General features: G+C 56.6%; 1 protein-coding gene across 1 annotated transcript; it reads right to left on the minus strand.

The window, feature by feature from the left end:
- Positions 1-244: 244 nt before the first annotated feature.
- Positions 245-18,455, minus strand: LOC144251271 (tyrosine-protein kinase ZAP-70-like). Its single transcript, XM_077794313.1, is given in 14 exon segments — positions 245-1,772; positions 2,782-2,894; positions 2,990-3,115; positions 3,200-3,392; positions 5,566-5,772; positions 5,946-6,138; positions 6,975-7,026; positions 7,227-7,273; positions 7,344-7,431; positions 7,510-7,648; positions 13,074-13,233; position 13,530; positions 13,806-14,240; positions 18,138-18,455. Coding segments are annotated over 13 exon segments (1,830 nt in total). The 5' UTR covers positions 14,193-14,240; positions 18,138-18,455; the 3' UTR covers positions 245-1,648.
- Between the last annotated feature and the right edge of the window lie 1,388 nt (positions 18,456-19,843).

A 19,843-nucleotide genomic window follows, 5' to 3' on the forward strand; every position in this document is an offset into this window, starting at 1 on the left:
TTGCAAAATTTACGAAGCCACTAAGTTACACCACGGATGTAAGTTTTCTTGATTTATTCATCAGTTTTTAAACAATTTAAAAACAATGTTTGCACTTTAGAATTCAAATTCAGTGATATAGTTCATTAAAATATGTATTTATAAAAAAAAATTGTCATTAGTTTCAAGACACCGCTGTTTAAAATTTTGAAGAAAATTTTAAACACAAAACTTTAAACAAAAAATTCAAGTTCCGTGTCTTTATAATTACTGCGCTCTCACCTGTTTTGAATCTAATCTATCAACAGTCTGGTGGGAGCTAGAGACCCCCAAACAATCCCCAACGATACAAATCTACTCTCAAAACCAAAGTACAGAGCCGAGCCAGCAGGGTCTGACTGGTGATATTACTGGGGTTGTCTAAATTAACTGTCAGGACAAAGTTCATTAAAGGATAGGTAATAAAATGTGCTCATTAAAGTCTACATTTAAAATATTAAAACTCAACAGTAAATGGTGGGATCAGAACAAGGTCTGCACGGAGTTCACAGCACTGTCTCAGAGCCAGTGTCCTGGTTCGACCATGTACTCCTATGTCAGCCCACCACCTGGGCTCGGGCTCCACACAACAGCTAGGGCCCGAGCCTGTGGCCCCTCAAAATGGCCACAGGCCGTCCAGATGGCCTGGCTCTAGGCCATGAGTAAAAAGAAGTTTGCCTCCCCAGAATCCCCAGCACATCTCCTGGCCTCTCATTGGCTCTGAGCGGGCACCTACCCTCCCCTGAACCAAGCAGCCGGGCAGAGGAAATGAGGCCCTGGCTGGGAGCTGTGGGGGGAGCCCATAGCAGCTGGGGGCACATCCAGAAAAGAAATGCAAAGGGGGCAGGGCTGAGCTGGCATAAGGGCACCAGGTGGGCAAGACCCCAGCTGTGGCTGCCTGGGTCCAGGGAGGGAGGTGGGAGCCAGGGCACAGGGCTGGTGTCAGAACCGCCCAAGGAGACAGGAGACACACCGCGTCCACAGTGGTTGGGGCGAGGTGGTATTTGTCAAAATCCCTCCAGGTGATGGGATGTCCGCGGCCAGGGAGCCTGCCCACCGCCTGCTGCCGATCCAGGGAGGGCCCCACACCACCTGGCTCTGCCTGTCCACTCTGCCTCAGCCCATCCCCCAGTGAGGATGCTCTAAGGGCAGAAGTGGGAAACCAGCCCCGTCTTCCTTGGGTCCCTCGCAGGCCTGGCTTTGGGACACTTCTTAACTCCCTCCAGTGACCCACAACCTCTCCAGTCTCCTGGCCTCCCCCCAGGAAAGATGAAGGTAGTGGAGCAAAAGGGAAAAGGAGTTTATTCCAGTCGTTACAGTCCAGCCACCGAAGGTCTCTAGCCTTCCCACTTCAGGGTCCCCAGGATGGCCCCCCAGTGAGGTGGCTCCTCAGCCCAGGACCAGTCTGCATACCCCCCTCCCAGGCTCCCCTCCTCCCCTGGCCCAACAGGACAGGGACCGGGTGGGGAATGTGAGGGGGGCTGAGCCCGATGTCCCTTCTCACAGCCGTGCTGGTCGGGGGAGAGGACCTGAGCTGGCCTCAGCACTCTGCAGGTCCTAGGATGGCTGAGGGCAGAGGCGGGCAGCTGGGGAGGGGTCCACAGGCTGGGCTGGGCTGGGCTGGGCTGGCTCAGGCGCACGGAGCCTCCACCCCTTGTCCATTCTGCCCAGGCTCCTCGGCCTTGCTGGCCAGGCTATAGTAGTAGGTTCGCATGCGTTGCTCCACCATCTGGAAGTTGGGACAGTCCTCCCACCTGCGGGCCATGGGGGAGATCCAGGCCACACTCAGCCCCACTCCAGGCGGACGGTGGTCGTGCCTGGGGCTGGCTGTGGCGGGCCTCAGGGCTCCAAAAATGAGTGGGGCTATTGGAAGTGGGTCTCGGGGGCCAGAGGACTGGAACTTATGTGTCACCCAAATGTCTCCTGGAAGGAGAGCTGCAGAGCCAGGCCATGGGGCACCACTTGCTGAGCTGGCCAGGAACCGGGCTGAGGGATGCACCAAGGGGAGCAGTTGAGCTAGATGCAGAAGTGCAGGGCTGCCGAGCGCCGGGCCACTGGTGAGCTAGGTCCGGTGTCCGTGATGAGCCCACGGGGCCGGCCTCCCCGGCTGTCCAGGCACCGGGCATGGGGGCCTATGAGCTTCCTGATGGAGGCCGAGTTAATGCACGAGGGGGCAGGGGTGGACCAAGCCTCTCGGGTCTGTTGGGCACCGTGAGTGTGCCAGGGTGAATGTCACAAGTGTGGACAGCAGGGTATCAAATGTCCCATCATCCCCCTGTCGCATGACCAGCGCAGGGCGTCAGCTAGTTTGGGTGTTAGCTGTTGTCTGATGGGGAGTTGGAATGTTCCGTATGGGGAGGTGACAATGCTGAGTGTTTGGGTCCCTGGGTGTGGCCTAGGTGGTAGGTGGTGGCTGGTGGGGTGGAGGGACTAGATCCTGGAGAATCTCTCCGCCCCCCGAGTATTGGCGTGTATGGGGTGACTATGGGGTCGCCGGAGCAGTGCGGACGGGTGGTGTGGTGGCTGGTGGGAGACCAGTCCACTGCGCAGGGGTTGGGTGTGGTCCTGCCGCCTGGTAGGGCCAGCGCTATGGAGAGCAGTGCATAGGCGCAGGGGACCCAAGGCACTGATGTCGCTGGGGAAGGATCTTTGGGTGGAGTTGTGGTGACACTAACTGATTGGCCCAGGCCCTCCCGCCCAGGCCCAGGGAGTGGTCCAGCCAGTTCCCCGTCCGCAGGTGCCCCCCTAGCCCCCTGCACTCACTTGTAGATCCAGCAGTCGCTCATGAGTGCGTACATTTCGGGTGGACACTCAGGGGGACACTCCATCCGCTTGCCCTGCTTGATGAAGTCCAGGACCTCGGGGCCCTTCATCTTCTGCACCAGCCAGGGCGGAGGGCACGGGTAAGTGACCAGGGCCTCTTCGTCCCGACCCTCCCCGCCCGCCACCCCTCCGCCCCTGCCCAGCCTGCCTTGTAGGGCTTCTGGCCGTAGGAGAAGGCCTCCCACATGGTGACGCCATAGCTCCAGACGTCGCTGCGGCTGGAGAACTTGCGGAAGTTGATGCACTTAAGCGGCCACTTCCCCGCTGAGCGCGCCTGGCAAGGGGGAGACTGCGCTAGGACAGGGCTCGGGGACCCTCAGCCAGCCCACCCACCTGGGATCATGGGGCAGGGGCTCACGGTGTAGTAGCTGTCATCCGCCCCCAGGGCCTTGGAGAGGCCGAAGTCGCTGATCTTGGCATAGTGCCGGTTGACCAGCAGCACGTTGCGCGCCGCCAGGTCGAGGTGCACGAAGTTCTTCTCTTCCAGATACTTCATCCCCATGGACACCTGGTGCAGCAGCTCTGCCACGTTGCTGATGGGAACCTCCTCCCTGGGGTGTAGGGCAAAGCAAGTCAGCTGGGAGGGGACAGACCAAGTTCCCAGGAGGCAGAGCCCACCTCTGACCCAGCTGAGTGGGGGCTGGAGTACCCTGTGTTCAACAGGCACTGATTGAGCACCTGCTGTGTGCCAGGCATGGGCTGGGGACACAGCTGGCAGGAAAACAGACAAAACCCTCTGCCATTCTGGAAGCTATAAGTATCATCCATATGTGACAACCCTCCAGCCTAGGCCATGTGCCCATGGGGGCATCTCATGGGCATCTCAAAGATAATACAGCCAAAGCCGAGCTCCTGGTGTTTGGGCGCACACAGGCAGGGCCTCCCCACCCATCTTCCCTGCACCTCTGTCCTGTTTCTGCCCCCAGCTCCTCCTCCTCCACATCCACCTGTCTTCAGAGTCTCTCCAGAATCTCCCACTTCTCTCTGCCTCTGCTTCTGCCCCCTGACCCAGGCCCCAGCATCACTCACCTGGGGAAACAGCCAGGTCTCAGGGCTCCCTCCTTGCTGTCTCCCAAGGCTTGACCTCCCTGCATCTCAGGCCCCGGTGTCCCTCAGCTCACAGCCTCCCAGGGCACCCACCAGGTCCAAGAACTCCTCACAGCCCACATGGTTCTACCCACCACTGCTGAGCCCACATCAGCTCCCTCCTGACTGATCCTCCACCACACCAGGCTCAGCTCACCTCAGGTCCTTTGCACAGGTTGTGCTTTCTGTCTGGAATGCTCTTCTGCAGATCTGTGCTTGGCAACCACCCTCAGTTTACTCAAAACTCATATTCCACCCAGACACCCAACCCTCTTGACCTGCTCAGCTCCTTGCTCCTGCAGAATCAATCTTCTAACATGCTCAGTATTTTCTCCTGATTATTATTCATTGCTCTCTTCTCCAACCAGAATACAGGGCAGGGGGCTTTACTGCTTCTATTACTGATGACCCCAAGTGCTTATAATAGTTCTTGTCACCAAAACCTGTCCAACAAACACTTGTTCAATGACCAAATGTGTGCCTGGGGACACAGGGTGAAGGCATGTATGCTCATGAGAAGGGATTAGCAAAAATGTTCCCGGTGGGCCTGCCCATGTGGGTCTGTGGCCGTGAGTGTGGGCATGACGATCACAAATGAAATGACAGAAGTTTTCAGTAGAGGACCAGATAGCAAATAGTTTAGCTTTTTGTCAGCTGCATATGGTCCCTGTCACATACACTTTGTTTTTTATATATTTTTTTAATATTATATTTTTTCAATTGTAGTTGAACACAATATCTTTATTTTATTTATGTGGTACTAAGGATCGAACTCAAGGCTTGCACATGCTAAGTGAGCGCTCTACTACTGAGCCCCAGCCCCAGCCCTGTTTTTTATATTCTTTAAAAATATAAAACTGCAGGGTACGGTGGCGCACGCCTATAATCCCAGAAGCTTGGGAGGCTGAGGCAAGAGGACCGCAAGTTTGAGTCCAGCCTCAGCAACTTAGCGAGGCCCTAAGCAACTTAGCAACAACCGGTCTCAAAATAAAGGTGGGAGGAGGCTGAAGTGGTAGTTCAGAGGTAGAGCGCTTGCCTAGCATGTGTGAGACACTGGGTTTGATTCTCAGCACCCCATATAAATAAATAAAAGGTTCATTGACCACTAAAGTAATATTTTTAAAAAATCAAGAATTTAAAAAAGGGAGTTGGGGATGTGGCTCCATGGTTAAGCATCCCCGGGTTCAATCCCCAGTACCCAAAACCAAAATAAAAATGTAAAACCACACAGTACAAAAAGCTGCGGCTGCCGTTTGCTGCTTTCAATTATAGATAATCGACGATGGGCAGTTCCACAGCCATGAATCTGACCCAGAGAACCTGGGCAGCTGGATGGGCTGGTGTTTACACAGCTTCTGTGCTGATGTCACTCTGAAAGTACTGACCCGGTTAATCCTGGAAGAACCCTGTGGGCCCGCCCTAATGCCACCGAGGTGCACCTGGAGGCGCTGAGGACTCGCAGCTGGGCTGGTGGCGGGAGTGTGGGTGTCGGGGTGGGCGTGCATGACCAGGCTGGTGTGCGCTGGCCTGCCCACGCTCCCCCAGGTCAGTGTGGTGACCCTCTCCTGGGTGGCCCTGGGAGGGTGGACGGGATGGGGCCCCAGCCTGGGTGGCCCGCGGGTGCTGGGACCAACTCACTTCTTCCCCACGAGGAACTTGTGCAGGGGCCCGCCGCCGGCCATCTCCATGACCAGCATGAGCGCCTCGGCCTGGCACACACCAATGAGCCGCACGATGTAGGGGTTGTCCAGCTGGTGCATGATCTGCGCCTCCCGCATCATCTCGTCCTTGTCCGCCTTCTCCGTGCTCTGCTTCAGCACCTTGATGGCCACGTCGATCTGCTTCCTGCCCGGGGCACGGGCGATGGGGGGCGCATGCCTGGGTCAGCCACGTCCTGCCCTCCTATCCCTCTCCCACCCCCAGGGACGCCTCCAGCAAGCAGCACCCCCGTCCCCGAGTCTGCTCCCGCTGCCCCCAGCACAGTGATGTCCCTGAGGGGACCTCAAGCATGGCCATACTTGCGCATGCGGTAGACTCCTTGGCGCACGGAGCCAAAGTTGCCATAGCCAAGTTCAATGTCGGCCACGAGGAGGTTCTCGCGCTTCAGGAAGAGCTTCTTGTCCTTGAGCTCCTCGGGGTCGCTGTAGGGGCTCTCGTACACACTTGTGTCCATGGGCATCGGCCGCTGCTTGTCTGAGGTTGCCAGGCGTGCTGGGCACACACACAGGGTGCTCCCAGGTCAGAGGCAGAGAGGGGGGCAGGGTGGGGAGGGCGGGGCAGCCTCAGCCCCACGAGGCAGGTGCCCTGGACACACATGGCCCGGCGCGGGCAGGATGCAGATGCACATGAGGAGGTGTATGCTTGTGAGTGTCACTTGCACACACGCTCCTGTCACATCTGAGGGTGCCCCATGAAACCATGTGGAAGAGACTCAGGAGGCACGTGCAGGGGTAGCCACACATCCCCAGGGGGTGCCAGCTGGAGTGTGCACATGTGTGTGTTCATGTGTGCACACCTGTGCTGGGCCTGCCTGTGTCCAGGTATGTACCTCCCAACTGAGTCCTCTGGAGGAGAGTGCCCGTGTGCACACCCACGGAGCACAGACCCACCTGCACCCACGTGCACTGGTGTGTACCCACCCATGGAACTCGGGAGCACCTGAGACAGCGCCCAGGAGCTGGCTCTGCCCGGTTTCAAGCCCTGGCCGCCTGTCTGCCCCTTCCCCTCTGCCAATCACCAGGACCACTTCCCACGGCCCTCGGGGGATTCAAGGAACTCTCACACAGCAACCAGGGAATGTGACAGGCACCAGCGCATGGTCAGCACTCCAAAAATGTGGGTCTGTCCACAGGGAGTCCCCAGGTGGCCAGGGTTTGTCCCCTGGGTTGGCACGCACTGGGACACACAGGTGCATGGGCAGGTGTGGTGGGCATGGGCTAGGGCCACAGGCTGGCCTCATCCTCCCCTGCTGAGGCCACAGCCCAGCCCTGGACCCTGCTCAGCTGGGCAGGAGGACACGGCCCACACCTCCACCTCTGCCAGCTCACCTGGCTCAGGGGTGTATCCATCGGAGTTGAGGGTGTCCACCCGTCTCTGAGCCTGGAGATCACAGGGTCGGCAGCAGTCAGTGGGGCCCAAGCCGGGGTGCCCAGCCCCTCTCCTGAGGCCAGGACCTGCTGAGGACTCCCCAGGAATGGTGCTGCGGAGACCCCTGCGTGGCAACCCCTCTCCACGCCTGCTGGCCCCGGAGCCTGCCCGCCCGGCGCTGAGTCCCCAGCCCCAGGACCCGGCTGACTCACCTGCGTGAACGTGGACGGGTGGGCTGGGAGAGTGGGTGCAGCGGCCCCTGAAGGAGCAGAAGGGACAGTGAGGGAGGGGTGGGGCCTCGTGCCCCCCCAGCCCCGGGTGCCACTCACCTGCCGCTGCGCTGGCGCTGGTGTTGGGACAGGCCTCCTTCAGGCAGTAGATGAGGCCGTCGGCCTTCAGCTTCAGGTACTCTACCAACTGCGGGAGCAGGCGTCAGGCAGGGCCCTCCTGACGGGGAGCCGAGGGCCATGGCGTCCCCCCGGAACAGGGTCCTACCTGCCACAGCGTGTCGAACTTGGTGCCCTAGGGGATGCAGTACTTGCCGGCCTTGTCCTGGCTGATCAGGTAGTGGTACACTGTCTTCCCGTAGATGAGGGACAGCGCATATGTGCCCTGCTCCTTCCGGGGCCTCAGCCTGGAGGGGTGGCGGGGAGGGATGTCACCGTACGTCACCTGGGAGACCCCCACTGTGCCTCTGGTCCCCACACACCACCCTACAGGCTCCATATCCTGGAACCACTTGGAGAAGTGGCAGAGGCTGGGGAAGATGAGGCCGGCCTCCCTCGGCCTCTGTGCCTTCTGGTGACGGACAGGCTGTCGGGAGAGGCAGTTGGGAGGACAGCGGCTGGGTCTGCAGGGCAGCACACGGCTGTCCAGGGGCAGACGTGTGGCCATTCATGGGGGTTACTGACCACCCACGGCGGACACTCGGCCACCCATGACTGGATGCTCAGCCGCGGGGTGGGCATCTGGGGGGCCACCTGGTCCTCTGCCACCCGCACCCAGCCATCGGGGAGGTTCACTGAGACTCGTACCCACGGACAGTTGGCCATCGATGGCAGATGCAAAGCCACCTCCCAGGGGACACTCAGCCTGCAGCAGGCAGACTTAACACCAGTCTCTTGGGGAGATGTGGAAGTCATTTCTACCCAGACCACACAGGGAGGGCCATTGTGACAAGCTCTCGGTGGCCCGGTCATCGTTCTAGGCCCGAATCCCTGTCCCAGAACCGGCCAGCTGCAGGCTTGTCCCCGACCCGCCCTGGGATTGCTGGGGATGTCCCTCTTGCCCTGCCTACCATGGGCCTCTGGCGCAGCCACCTTGACCTCCAGCCCCCACCCTACAAGCTGCCCGCCCCGTTCTCAGCCTCAGGGACTGGTTTCTGTCCAAAGCCTGCCTTGGCCAGCTCTCCAGGAGCCTGGCTCCCGTCGCCTTCCCTGCTCTCTGGACAGTCCCTAGAATGAGGCACCGTCACCCACACTGACACTTTTCCAGCTGTTTCCCATGCCACTGGCCATGCCCAGATCCAGGCTCCCCCCAGCTGCCACTCCCCCTGCCCACGCTGGTCCTCTGTGCCTCCTGACAGTGCCGACAGCTGCTCGGAGCCACTGGCCCTGGGTTTCCTAAGGTCCTCGCCTCCCCATTGGCTGGCCAACCCCAAGCCAGCCAGGGCTGCTGTGGGCCCGCTTGTCCTCAGGGCAGTAGAATCCTTGGTCAAAGAGGCTGGAATGTGGAAGCTGAAGCCACAAACAGGTCAAAGCCACGTCACGGCTGACGCTGAAGCCAGCCTGGGGACTCGGGGTCCCTCCTGCTCCTCCTGCCCCGGGACATGGGAGGGGCGGATCCTTCCGTGGATGGGGGTGAGTGCGAGATGGCAAGGCTCAGAGGACGGGAGGCGGGAGGAGAAGGGAAGAGCAAGGCAGAGATCTGCAGATGAAAAGCCGCACTGGGGACTTGAAGCCAGAGGAAGACACCCCAGCCACGAGAGCAGGGAAAGAGGAATTCATATTTGATGAAGGAGAAGCCGAGGAGGAGGAAAGAAAGCGCTGCAGTAACAGAGAGAGCCGAGGGACCCCCAGCAGGTGCCGTGCTCGTGAGCAGGTGGGGCAGGGCTGTGCGCATTGCCACCCAGTGTCAGTGACATCCGAGCATCACAGCTGCGGTCGGGGGTGCAGCATCTGGTCAAGGAGATGCGACACGTGGCCCAGCATCTCCATGCATGAGGAGGTGGAGCGCTCCAGACACCCCAGGTGGAGGTCCTGCTGTCCACTGTCCAAACAGAAAGAAAGCTGGCCCCAGTGCTGGCCCGTGCTCAAGATGCCCACGCCTTCTTCATGACCCCCTGGCTCCGATCTTCTGATTGATAGGCTACAAAACTCACCATCCTCACCCCTCTCCCTTGAGTAGTCCCTCCTCCACAGTGACTTTGGTTTTGGACATGTGACCTGCTCAGTCAAGAGGACATCAGTAGCAGAGGTCTGGAAAGCCCTGCGTCTTGGAACCTGCCCATCTGGCTATTCTTGAGAAACCTACAACCTGCACCATGTGAATGAGCCCAGGCTAGCCCAGTGGACAACGAGGCTCCACAGCCAGCTCGTTCCTCATCCCCATCACTGAGCATGGCCATCCCAACGTATTTGGTCCCAACCCAAATGAGAACTGCTCAGCTTGCTCACAGGATTGTGAGAAGTAATAAACTGCATGTTGCTCTGAGCCAATAAGTCGTGGGCAAGTTTGTTAAACAGCAAAAGCTAACTGATACAAATGCAAAGGTTTTCCCTTGGAGAAAATAGCCCTAACTCAAAAGTTATTGAAAAGCTGTCTTGCAGCAGCTTTTAAACAGCAATCAATCAAGGGGTCCCTCAAAATCCTTGGAAATGTCACTCCACTGTGCAGCCTAAATCTATGAGTTAGGGTAAAAAAAAAAAAAAGTATTATTTCATCAGCTGCCAGTGGAATCTTGGGAGGGGACTTATCTTTTGGGAGATGTGCTGACAATCTGCATAGGCCTCACATGGGTGGGAAAAATCGAGGAAGGAGGTCAGTTCCTCCAAGAGGACAGGCCCCAGAAGAGGGACCAGCCCTAGGGAAAGCAGGTGACAGCAGGAATTCCTCTGGGTAGGTACTCAAATCAAGAAGTACCAGAAGGGAAGCCCTGGGAATGAGCCCCATGGATTTGGGGGAGGACCCTGGACTTCCTGGGGTCATAGGAGAGGGGCAGTAACTCTGTTTCTCTGTATCTCGAGGCCTGAGAGACCTCGGCTCGCATCTGGATAACATCTGTTAACACAACAGAATTCATATCCAAGCCGGAAAGTGGCAGCCCCGGCCAGGCTTTCAAACCAGAGGATTTTAAGAGCATTAGAGAATCTTTCATGACCTAGCAGCCATACTGCCTCAGCTGGGCCTGAGACACACACGCGCACATGCACACACACACACACAAGCACACACTGACAGGAGTGCATTCTCCCATCTGTCTGGTACCACACTATTGCTTGATGCATATTAATTTGTGAACTTCTGTAACAGATCCTTGGGGTGGGTTCTGCTGTCCCCTACTGGACAGTTGCAGAGAGCAAGCCCTCACCCGGGAAAAGCCAGAGCCACCTACCTCCTTCCACTCTCTCCCTCACTGGGCTCTGCACACTGGCCTCCTCCTTGTTTCCAGAACATGCCAAATACATCCTTGCCTCCGATCTCTGCCCCTGACATCCTGCTTTCCAGGAGCACCTTCACCTATAAGCTGCTCAGTCTCTTCCTGTCTTCTGGTTTGGTTTGGATTTTGTTGTCTTGTTTTTGGGGTGCTAGGCATGCACTCAACCACTGAGCTACACCCCTAGACCTTCAGGGGTCCCTCCTCTCCTCCTTCAGTTCTTTACTCACAGTCACCTTTTGGAAAACAATCAAGAACATGAGGAGAGAGTCTACCACATGGGGGAAAATCTTTGGCACCTGCACCTCAGATACAGCATTAATCTCCAGGATATATAAAGAACTCAAAAAACTTAACACCAATCAATAAATGGGCAAAGGAAGTGAACAGACATTTCACAGAAGAAGAAACACAATTGATCAACAAGTATATTTTTAAAATGTTCAACATCTCTAGTAATCAGAGAATTGCAAATTAAAACTGCACTGAGATTTCATTCCAATTTCTCATTTCAATTAGAATGGCAATTATTAAGAACACAAGTAACAATAAATGTTGGTGAAGATGTAGGGAAAAGGTATACTCATACACTGCTGGTGGGACTGCAAATTAGTGCAACCACTCTGGAATGCAATATGGAGATGCCTCAGAAAACCTGGAATGAAATCACCATTTGGCCCAGTTATCTCACTCCTTGACATACAACAGAGAACTTAAAATTAGCATAGCACAGTGAAGTGGTTACATCAATGTTTACAGCAGCTCAATTCACAATAGCTAAGCTATGGAACCAACCTAGAGGCCCTTCAACAGATGAATTGGTAAAGAAAAGGTGGTACACATACACAATGAAATATTACTCGGCCATAAAAAAGAATAAAATTTTGACATTTGCTGGTAAATGGATGGAATGGGAGACTATCGTGCTAAATGAAATAAGCCAATCCCAGAAAAACCAAAGGCCAAATGTTTTCTCTGATATGTGAGGCAAGCACACAATAAGGGGTGGGGATAGGAAAGATTAGAAGTACCTCAGATTAGACAAAGGAGAATGAAGGGAAGGGGGCTGGGAACAGGAAAGAGAATAGAATGAATGGGACATCACTTTCCTAGTTCATATGTGAACACACGAGTAGTGAAACTCCACATCGTGTTCAACCACAAGAATGGGAAGTTGTACTCCATGTGAGTATGATATGTCAACATACGATCTGTTAGGTGCAGGACAGGCTGAGTAAGCTGTCTGCAGGGCATGCCAAACAAAGTTAGCTGCAGGACGACCTGGCCACTCAAACCCTCTGTCTGGTTCTTTATCACCTGTTTGCTTCAAGCCCAAACGCCCAAGCCCCTGCTCAAGGCTGAACACTCAACCCCCTGCTCAAGGCCGAACACGTAACCCCCCTGGTGCCAACAAGGCAGCTTGCAGACCCAGAGACCTCATTAGATGTGGGCTATAAAAACTCCCTCCTGCCGGGCCCCTCTCTCTCTTGCTTTCTCTGTGTCTCTTGCTCTCTCTTGCTTTCTCTGTCTCTCTCTTGCTCTCTTTCTCTCTCTCTCCTCTTTCTCTCTTTTCTCCTCTGTTGCACTGCTGTAATAAAGATCTCTTGGTTGCTCTGAGTGTTGTGGTCACTTTTCTTTCACAATCTACTGACATGTACATCTAAAAAGATCAAATAGGGGCTGGGGATGTGGCTCAAGCGGTAGCGAGCTCGCCTGGCAGGTGTGCGGCCTGGGTTCGATCCTCAGCACCACATACCAACAAAGATGTTGTGTCCACTGATAAACTAAAAAATAAACATTAAAAAATTCTCTCTCTCTCTCTCTCTCTCTCTCTCTCTCTCTCTCTCTAAAAAATAAAAAATAAAAGATCAAATAGAAAAATTTTCTAAAGTTACTTTTTGGGGAAAACCTCTTCCTCCAGCCCCTCCCCACCTGCACACACCTAGCACCTACCACCATCTGGTAGAGTCTAGATTTTATTAGGTTTTGGGTTTTTTTTTCTTTTTTCCTACCTGCCCCAGGAGGACAGGCACTTGTGTCTGTGTGGCTTGTTACCATGCCCTCAGTGACTGGCACCCAATTAGAATTCAGTAAATGTTTGTTAAATGAAAGAGAGGAAACTGAAGAAGGCAGAAATTCGGGTCCAGGCCCCAAACCCACAGCCAAGTGGGTGACAGAAACCCCCAGGCCCGCCAACTCTGAAGGCCTGGCTACCCATTACAGCTACTTTCCCGGACAAAAGTTCCTTTGCTCACCAGAAACGGTCACAGCAACCCACTTTACTGAGGGTGAGCAGGGGCCAGTCCCCTGGAGGCCGCCCTGCATAGTCGGGTCTGCCCGGGGCCCCAGGACGCTAGTCAATAACCCCAGCCCCCACGGCCCCCAGACCCCGGGCCCCACATACAGGAACTTGCCGTCGGTCTGCGAGCCTGAGTAGAGTTTGCGCTCGGCCTCCTCGCGCGTCAGACTGCTGTGGTACCAGGGCATCCGCTCGTGGGCCATGGTGGCGATGAGCTTCTCCACCTGGGGGGCCTGGCTAATGATGGCCTGTTCCAGGGCCTCGCCTTAGGGAAGGAGAGGCGAGGAAAGTCTTAAGGGTCTCAAGTGCCGGGCTATGGAAACCCTCTCCCGTCTCCTGGGCCCTCCCGATTGGCCCCATAAGACCTCCACCCCTATCGCGCACCAAGGTCGCCTTCCTAATCTGTCCAGGGAGTCATCCAGCCCCAGGCCTTGTCCTCCAGCCTAGGCCCAAGCGCGCATTTAGCTTGAAGATGCGGGCAGTTGCGCATCTGGCGCAGGGCGGCTGCGCACAGCTGGGGCCTCAGCAGCAGCCGGACCCCAGGACACCCCCAGCCACCACCCTCCTCTCAAGCCCCCAATGCAAGCCTGGCCTCTCCAGGTGCACACTTCCATCACTGGCTCCGGCACTCAGGCAGTGGGGGACAGCCCATCTCCACCACCAGCACGAAGCCACCCCGTAGGTCCCGCCCCTGGCCAGGGCCCCCTCCCTCCGACTTCCAAAGCAAACGCATCAGATCAGCATTGCGCAGGCGGGCGAAGAAGACCCCCAGTCCCCGCACCGCGCAGGGACTGGGCACCGCGGCTCCTCCGGCGCCCCCGCGGCCCGCGCTCTCACCTCCAGCTTCCAGGTCTGGCGCACGTAGTCGCGCACCATGGCGTCGCGCAGGCAGTCGAAGACCCCGGGCTGCGGCTCCATGCCCGCGGGCCGGTTGCACGGCTTGCGCAGGTTGCAGGGCAGCCCGTCGGGGTCGCGGGAGTAGAACTCGCAGAGCTCGGCGGGGCCGCAGTGCGCCTTGCCGCCCGCGATGGCATAGGTGCCGTTGAGCTGGCGCTCGATGGAGAAGTGGTGGAAGCGCACGTCGTGCACCAGCGACAGCACGTAGCCGCCCAGCGAGCGCAGGCACTGGCGCAGCAGGAACAGCCCGTAGGCCATGCCCGCCAGCTTCAGGTGCTCCTCCGCCTCAGCGCGCGAGAAGGGCAGGTGCGCCGCGGGGTCCGGCATCGCCGCCTCCGGCCTGCGCGGGCCACGCGCCCCGCACCTCGCCGGGCCCTGTGGATCAGAGGGGGGTGCATCTATAAGCCCCTCCGTCGGGTCCAGGGGAGGCCGGAGAGACGCTGCGCAGAGCCCGCCGTGTGCCAGTCAACTGGAGAGGAGCCACGACGCCCGGAACACAGATCTGGAGTCCCGAACCCACCTGACACTCTACAGTCCCCGAGCCCCACCACCTGTAACCACCCTTCATTTCCCAAGCACGAGCTGAACTCTACTGTGTTCCACCCTCCCCGCCCTGGTGCTGGGGATATGGCTGCATGAGACGTGGTCCCTCTGCCCTCCGATGATAACATGGGGGCATGTGATAGGCAGAGACTGGAACACAATTAAGCATTGCAGATTAAAGTCGGGATTATAAAGGAAATGAACAGAATGATATTGAAGATACAGAGGTCACTCTAGCTAGGATGGTCACCTTCTCTGAGAAGGCAGCCTTTAAGGCAAGATTAGAAGGATAGGAGGAAAAAACCTTCCAAAAACTTTGGGAGCAGGGAACACATCAGACAGCAGGAACCGCCTGTGCAGAGGCTCTAAGGTTGGAACAAACTTTGTTCATCCAAGGACTCTTGCCGCATCAGCCTTTCCTGCTCTTCTACCTGTTCCCCTCTTGGAAATCCACCCTGGCCGTGCCCCTCTCCCTTCCTTGACAAGTTTCTACAAAGGGTAAACTAATCTGAATATCCATCAATAGGGGATCAATTTAACACATTAGAGTTTAACTCCAATGTGAACTTGAATATAACCATTAAACAATGTGGGATTGGGGGAAGGGTAGATCGATAAGCTGGTAAGGCAGATGATTTAAATTTGCCTACCCTAAGCTTGCTGGGGTCATGGTGACAATGGTATCTTGAATGGGGTCCAGATACACAGGTCTGAATTAATCAAAAGTGTACACTTAAGAATAATAATTATCCTCCTCCTCCTCCTCCTCCTCCTCCTTGTCTTGTCCAGGAATTGAACCCAGGGGTGCTTAACCACTGAGCCACATCCCCAGCCAGAGCTGAGTTGCTGGAACTACAGGCATGGGCCACCGTGCCAGGCTTACACTTAAGAGTTTTGCATGTCATTGTATTCGACCCTCAATAAGAAAGAACCATACTATGACCATGATCCCTGGTTACTGCTCTGAATGCAGAATGTCTGGGTGGGCTTTGTGCTGACAACTGTAATTGATTTTGAAAGGTATCCAAAAACAAATCCTGATTGGAGGATGCTCAAGGAGCAATACGTGGATAGGATACTTGTCACTCAAAGTTCTTAAAAATCACCGCAAGACTAACAAACACTGAACCAAGAGTCCTAGAGGAAATATAGATTTAGGTTCCTACCAGACTCTGCACACATTTTCAAGGTATGATATGTCTGTGACCTTGTTATGTGTCCTTCTGTTTCAAGGCACCTTATGTAATATGTGTGGTTGGGCTGGGGGTGTTGCTCAGTGTCGGGTGCTTGTCCCGCAGGCACCAGGCATTGATCAACCCCAGTACCACAAAAATAATGTATCTACAGACTTGTTAAGATTTGTTGTTGAGGGCGGGTGCGATGGAGCACTCCTGTAATTCCAGCAACTCTCAGGGTGGGTGCGGCTCTCCCAATCCGGATTGAACCCAGGGGTGCTGAACCACTGAGCCACATCCCCAGCCATTTTATATTTTATTTAGAGACAGGGTCTCTAAACACAGGATCTGTATACAATGAGGATCAACAGTCTGTGATAAATAGAGCAAAACGAGAATTGTAGAATCTAGGAGGTGGATAAGGGGCATGAAATCAATTCTTTCCATTTTCTGTACTTATAAATTTTTATATAATGTTGGGGGGAAAAATCTCCCCATAGCAGTTACCAGTCGTCTCTCTGCTAAGGTGGGCCCAGCAAGGCCACCTGGGCTTGAGCTAATATTGGGGCACAGGACCTCAGGTGCCCTTCTTAGATACGCAAGTGTAAGCAAGAGTACAAGAAGCTTTTGTGGGCTGGTCACAGTGGCACACACCTGTCATTTCAGGGGCATGGAAGCCTCAGGGAGGAGGATCACAAGTTCAAAGCCAGCCTCAGCAACTTAGTGAGGCCCTAAGCAATTTAGGGAGACCCTGTCTTTAAATAAAATATAAAACGGGCTGGGGATGTGGCTCAGTGGTTAAGCACCCCCAGGTTCAATCTGGATCAGGAGAGCTGCATCCACCCTGGGTGTCCAGCCTTGGGCAGGGATGGGCCTGGGGCAGAGGGGAGCAGCCTGCAATGGGAGTCAGTGAGTGAGAGGGCCCAGGGGCATGTGGAAGGCTTCAGAGAAGCCAGACTCTGAGGTTCCGTTCAAACCTGCGGGGATGGAGGAGTCAGAGGTTCCCTGGGGCAGGGGCTGACCACAGAGTGGCCCAGGATTGGGGCACCATGGTGATGGAGCTGGCAGTGTCCTGGCTGCATGACTTTGCCAGATCTCAGACTTCACTCAGATGGCAGAGAAATCTTACTGTACGTAAACTGCCACTCAACCCGTTTATTTGAGCGGGAAAGAGCTGGGAGGGATAGGCATGTCCTGCACTAAAAAATGATAACGGAAGTAGGGCAGGGACGAGTTGTTCTTTCTTTGTTTTTTCATTTTTTATCTTGTTTTTTTTTTTTTTTTTTTTTTTTTTTTGGTGCTGGGCATTGAGCACAGGGGTGCTTAACCACGGAGCCACATCACCAGGCTTTTTAGATTTTCTTTTGAAACAGCGCCTCACTAAGGGCCTGGCCTGGCACTTGCTGTCCTCCTCCTCTGCCTCCCCAGTTGCTGGGATGACAGGAGCGTGCCACCACACCTGGAAGGTAGGGAATGTCATTAAGGGTCATCTGCTGCTCTCAGGGTCTCGGACTTCCACCCCAGCTCTCATCCAGCCTGGCAGTCTACACCCGCTGCTAATCCCAGCTCTCAAGCTGTGGTAGTGCCGGGCAAGCACTCGGTGCCCTCCTCGATGCTGCGTCCCCCACGTGATGGACACCAGTGAACCCCCCCGAAGCCCTGCGCAGCTCAGCAACCCCCTGGCTTGCCTCCTCCTGCTCTGATCCTTTCTACTCTCCTCCTTCCCCAGCCTTGTCCCTGACTTGGGTCATCCAGTCTGTGGCTACCCATTCTGCCCCCCCCACCCCTCCCCCAGCTCAGCTCTGTAGCCCGAGGTCAGCCTGTGCTGGCATCACCTCCTTTGATCTCTACCAACTGTTTCTATTAATACAACCTGAGATACAGATCTAACTCACAGGACGCCTGTGGTGGGCTGAACCCCACAATCTGTTTCCACAGGAGCTGAGCTCCAGCATCTGTAAGCTGCTCCTAGGCGAGTCTTCCCAGAGGCCTCCTGGGCTCAAGGACCCACCCTGTCCCCCCTGCTGACCTCAGTGGATCTACCCCCACCCGCCCTCTGCCCACCTGGCTGTTTCTTGCTTCCTTCAATTTGCCTCCATATTTTTATCCATGCAGTGCCCCCCACATCCTCCCAATCCAGCTGGCCCTTCCTGGCAGCTCCAATCAAGGGTTGGGGTACAGGATGCAGCAGTGAGGTGGGGGCTTGTCCAGGCACATGGTGGGCGGGTCGGGGGTGGGGGCACCGGTCCCTGGGCAGGAAGCTGCGGCAGGAAGCCGTCGGCAACTCGGTTTGAGAAGTTCCGCCCCAGGGTGGCCACAGGTGCAGCCTGGGTAGCAGGAAGGGGGTCAGGCCGAAGAGATGGGAGGAGGCTGGTCCTCAGGGCCCAGTGCAGGGTCACAGGCTGAGAGTGGCCAGGGTGTCCCAGGAGCTCGGCCTCTGTCTCGGCTTTCCCCAGCCTTCCCGTGTCGATGACAATGATGATAACAGCCCCCACCAACCTGGGCCAGCCGAGCCCGCCTCTGCACCCACCTCCCTGTGCCCTGCCGGACTGACCTGGCCTCATCAGCAAAGCACAGGGGCCCTGGGGCCAGAGATACTGAGGACAGAGAGAGGCCAGAGGCAGGAGCTGGAGGGCCAGGGCAAGACCTGGGCTTGTGGCCTCCTGCCGAGGCCCGTCTCCAGGCCAGGCCAGCAGGAAGCAGCAGTTCTCAGAGGAGCCAGGCCAGTCTGCAGCCCCCCGTGGACCCACCTGTCCGAGCTGCGTCCCTGCCCCTCCAGGCCTGGCCAGGACCCGCCCAGCTCTGGAGCTCCCAGCCCAGTCCTGCCTGGGCTGACCCCAGGGCTGGGCCAGGAGGCACCAGCAGGCCTGGGGCTTAGGCCACCGGACTCTCAGCCAGCTGTTGGCTGTCACCCAGGCCTTGTCCCCAGACGCCCTGGGCTGGCCCTCCCCTCCTCTTGAGCTCCCAGCTCCGAGATTCTCATGGTCCGTCTCCGAGCGGACGGCCCTCCTAGGTCACCCCAGGGACGGCCACGGGAGACCAGCTTTGACTCAGCCCAAGCCGAGAGGTAGGAGGAGAAACACCTGGACCCGGAACCTGCCTGAAGTTCCAACATTCAGGTGTCCTCCGGGGGGACAGCAGCGTGAAATCGCGTCTGTCCCAGAGAGTCCCCGAGCATCGCTGAGGAAAGGGGCCGAGTGTCAAAGGTCTCAGGGTGCTGTGGAAGGCCAGGGAAGGCGCTGAGAAGACCTGTGGGGCCTCTTCGGCTGTGACTCAGGGGCAGCGAGCAGGTCCTCTGTCCCAGAGGACACACGCCGAGCACCGAGCACCTCATCACTGCCCACTGTGAGAGGCCCCGGGGACACGGAGGCTTTCATACAACAGAGGGAACGAGGTCCCAAGGGGGCCGGGCCTGGTGGCACACGCCTGTGATCCCAGGGGCTGAGGCACCGGGAGGATCTCGAGAGGCGGAGGATGGCAAGTCCAAAGCCAGCTTCAGCACTTTAGTGAGGCCCTCAGCAACTCAGTGAGACCCTGTCTCTAAATAAAATATAAAAAGGGCTGGGGATGTGGCTCAGTGGTTAAGCACCCTGGGATCAAACCCTGGTGCTATATATGGTCACGCCTGGGGTGAGGGGTGTTTTATACATATATCCCAAGGGACCTAGCAGGAGGGCTTTGGTCAGAGCATGTGACAGCACATCCCCCAGCCCTCCTGGGCTCCCACCTCACTCAGGGCAAAAGCTTAGCCCCTCACCGTGGCCCCCAATACCTGGTGTGATATGCCCGTCACCTCCTGCCCTCCCTGCCCCTCCAGCTGTGTGGCCTCCCTGTGTCCCTTGAACTAACCAGGTACAGTTCAGCCTCAGGGCCTTTGCACCACCTGTGCCCTCTGCCTGGGCACTCTTTCCTTCGTCCTCTGCCTGAAAGTCCCCTGCTCTAAGGGCCTCTCTGACCTCCCCTCTGACATGGCCTCCCCTCCGGATCCCTGTCCCAGCTTTGTCACCACCTAAGACACGACGCAGGCATCGATGTGTTGACAAAACCAGAATATGACGGTGACAGTGGAGACCTTGTCTTTCTCCGCTGCCCATATCAGCCAGACACACAGTAGGTCCCCTATACACACCGTGTCGAGCAGAGGCCACCAATAATGGGTACCTAGAAAGGTTTCCAGTCTGCTCTGAGGGGCGGAGACACCCCGGCAGCTGGTGGGGTCCAGGGCCATGGGGAGGGGACGGAGGGTGGGCGAGAGGCTTC

Source organism: Urocitellus parryii (genome assembly GCF_045843805.1).
Source record: "Urocitellus parryii isolate mUroPar1 chromosome 12 unlocalized genomic scaffold, mUroPar1.hap1 SUPER_12_unloc_3, whole genome shotgun sequence".
In the NCBI taxonomy this organism is placed as follows: Eukaryota; Metazoa; Chordata; class Mammalia; order Rodentia; family Sciuridae; genus Urocitellus; species Urocitellus parryii.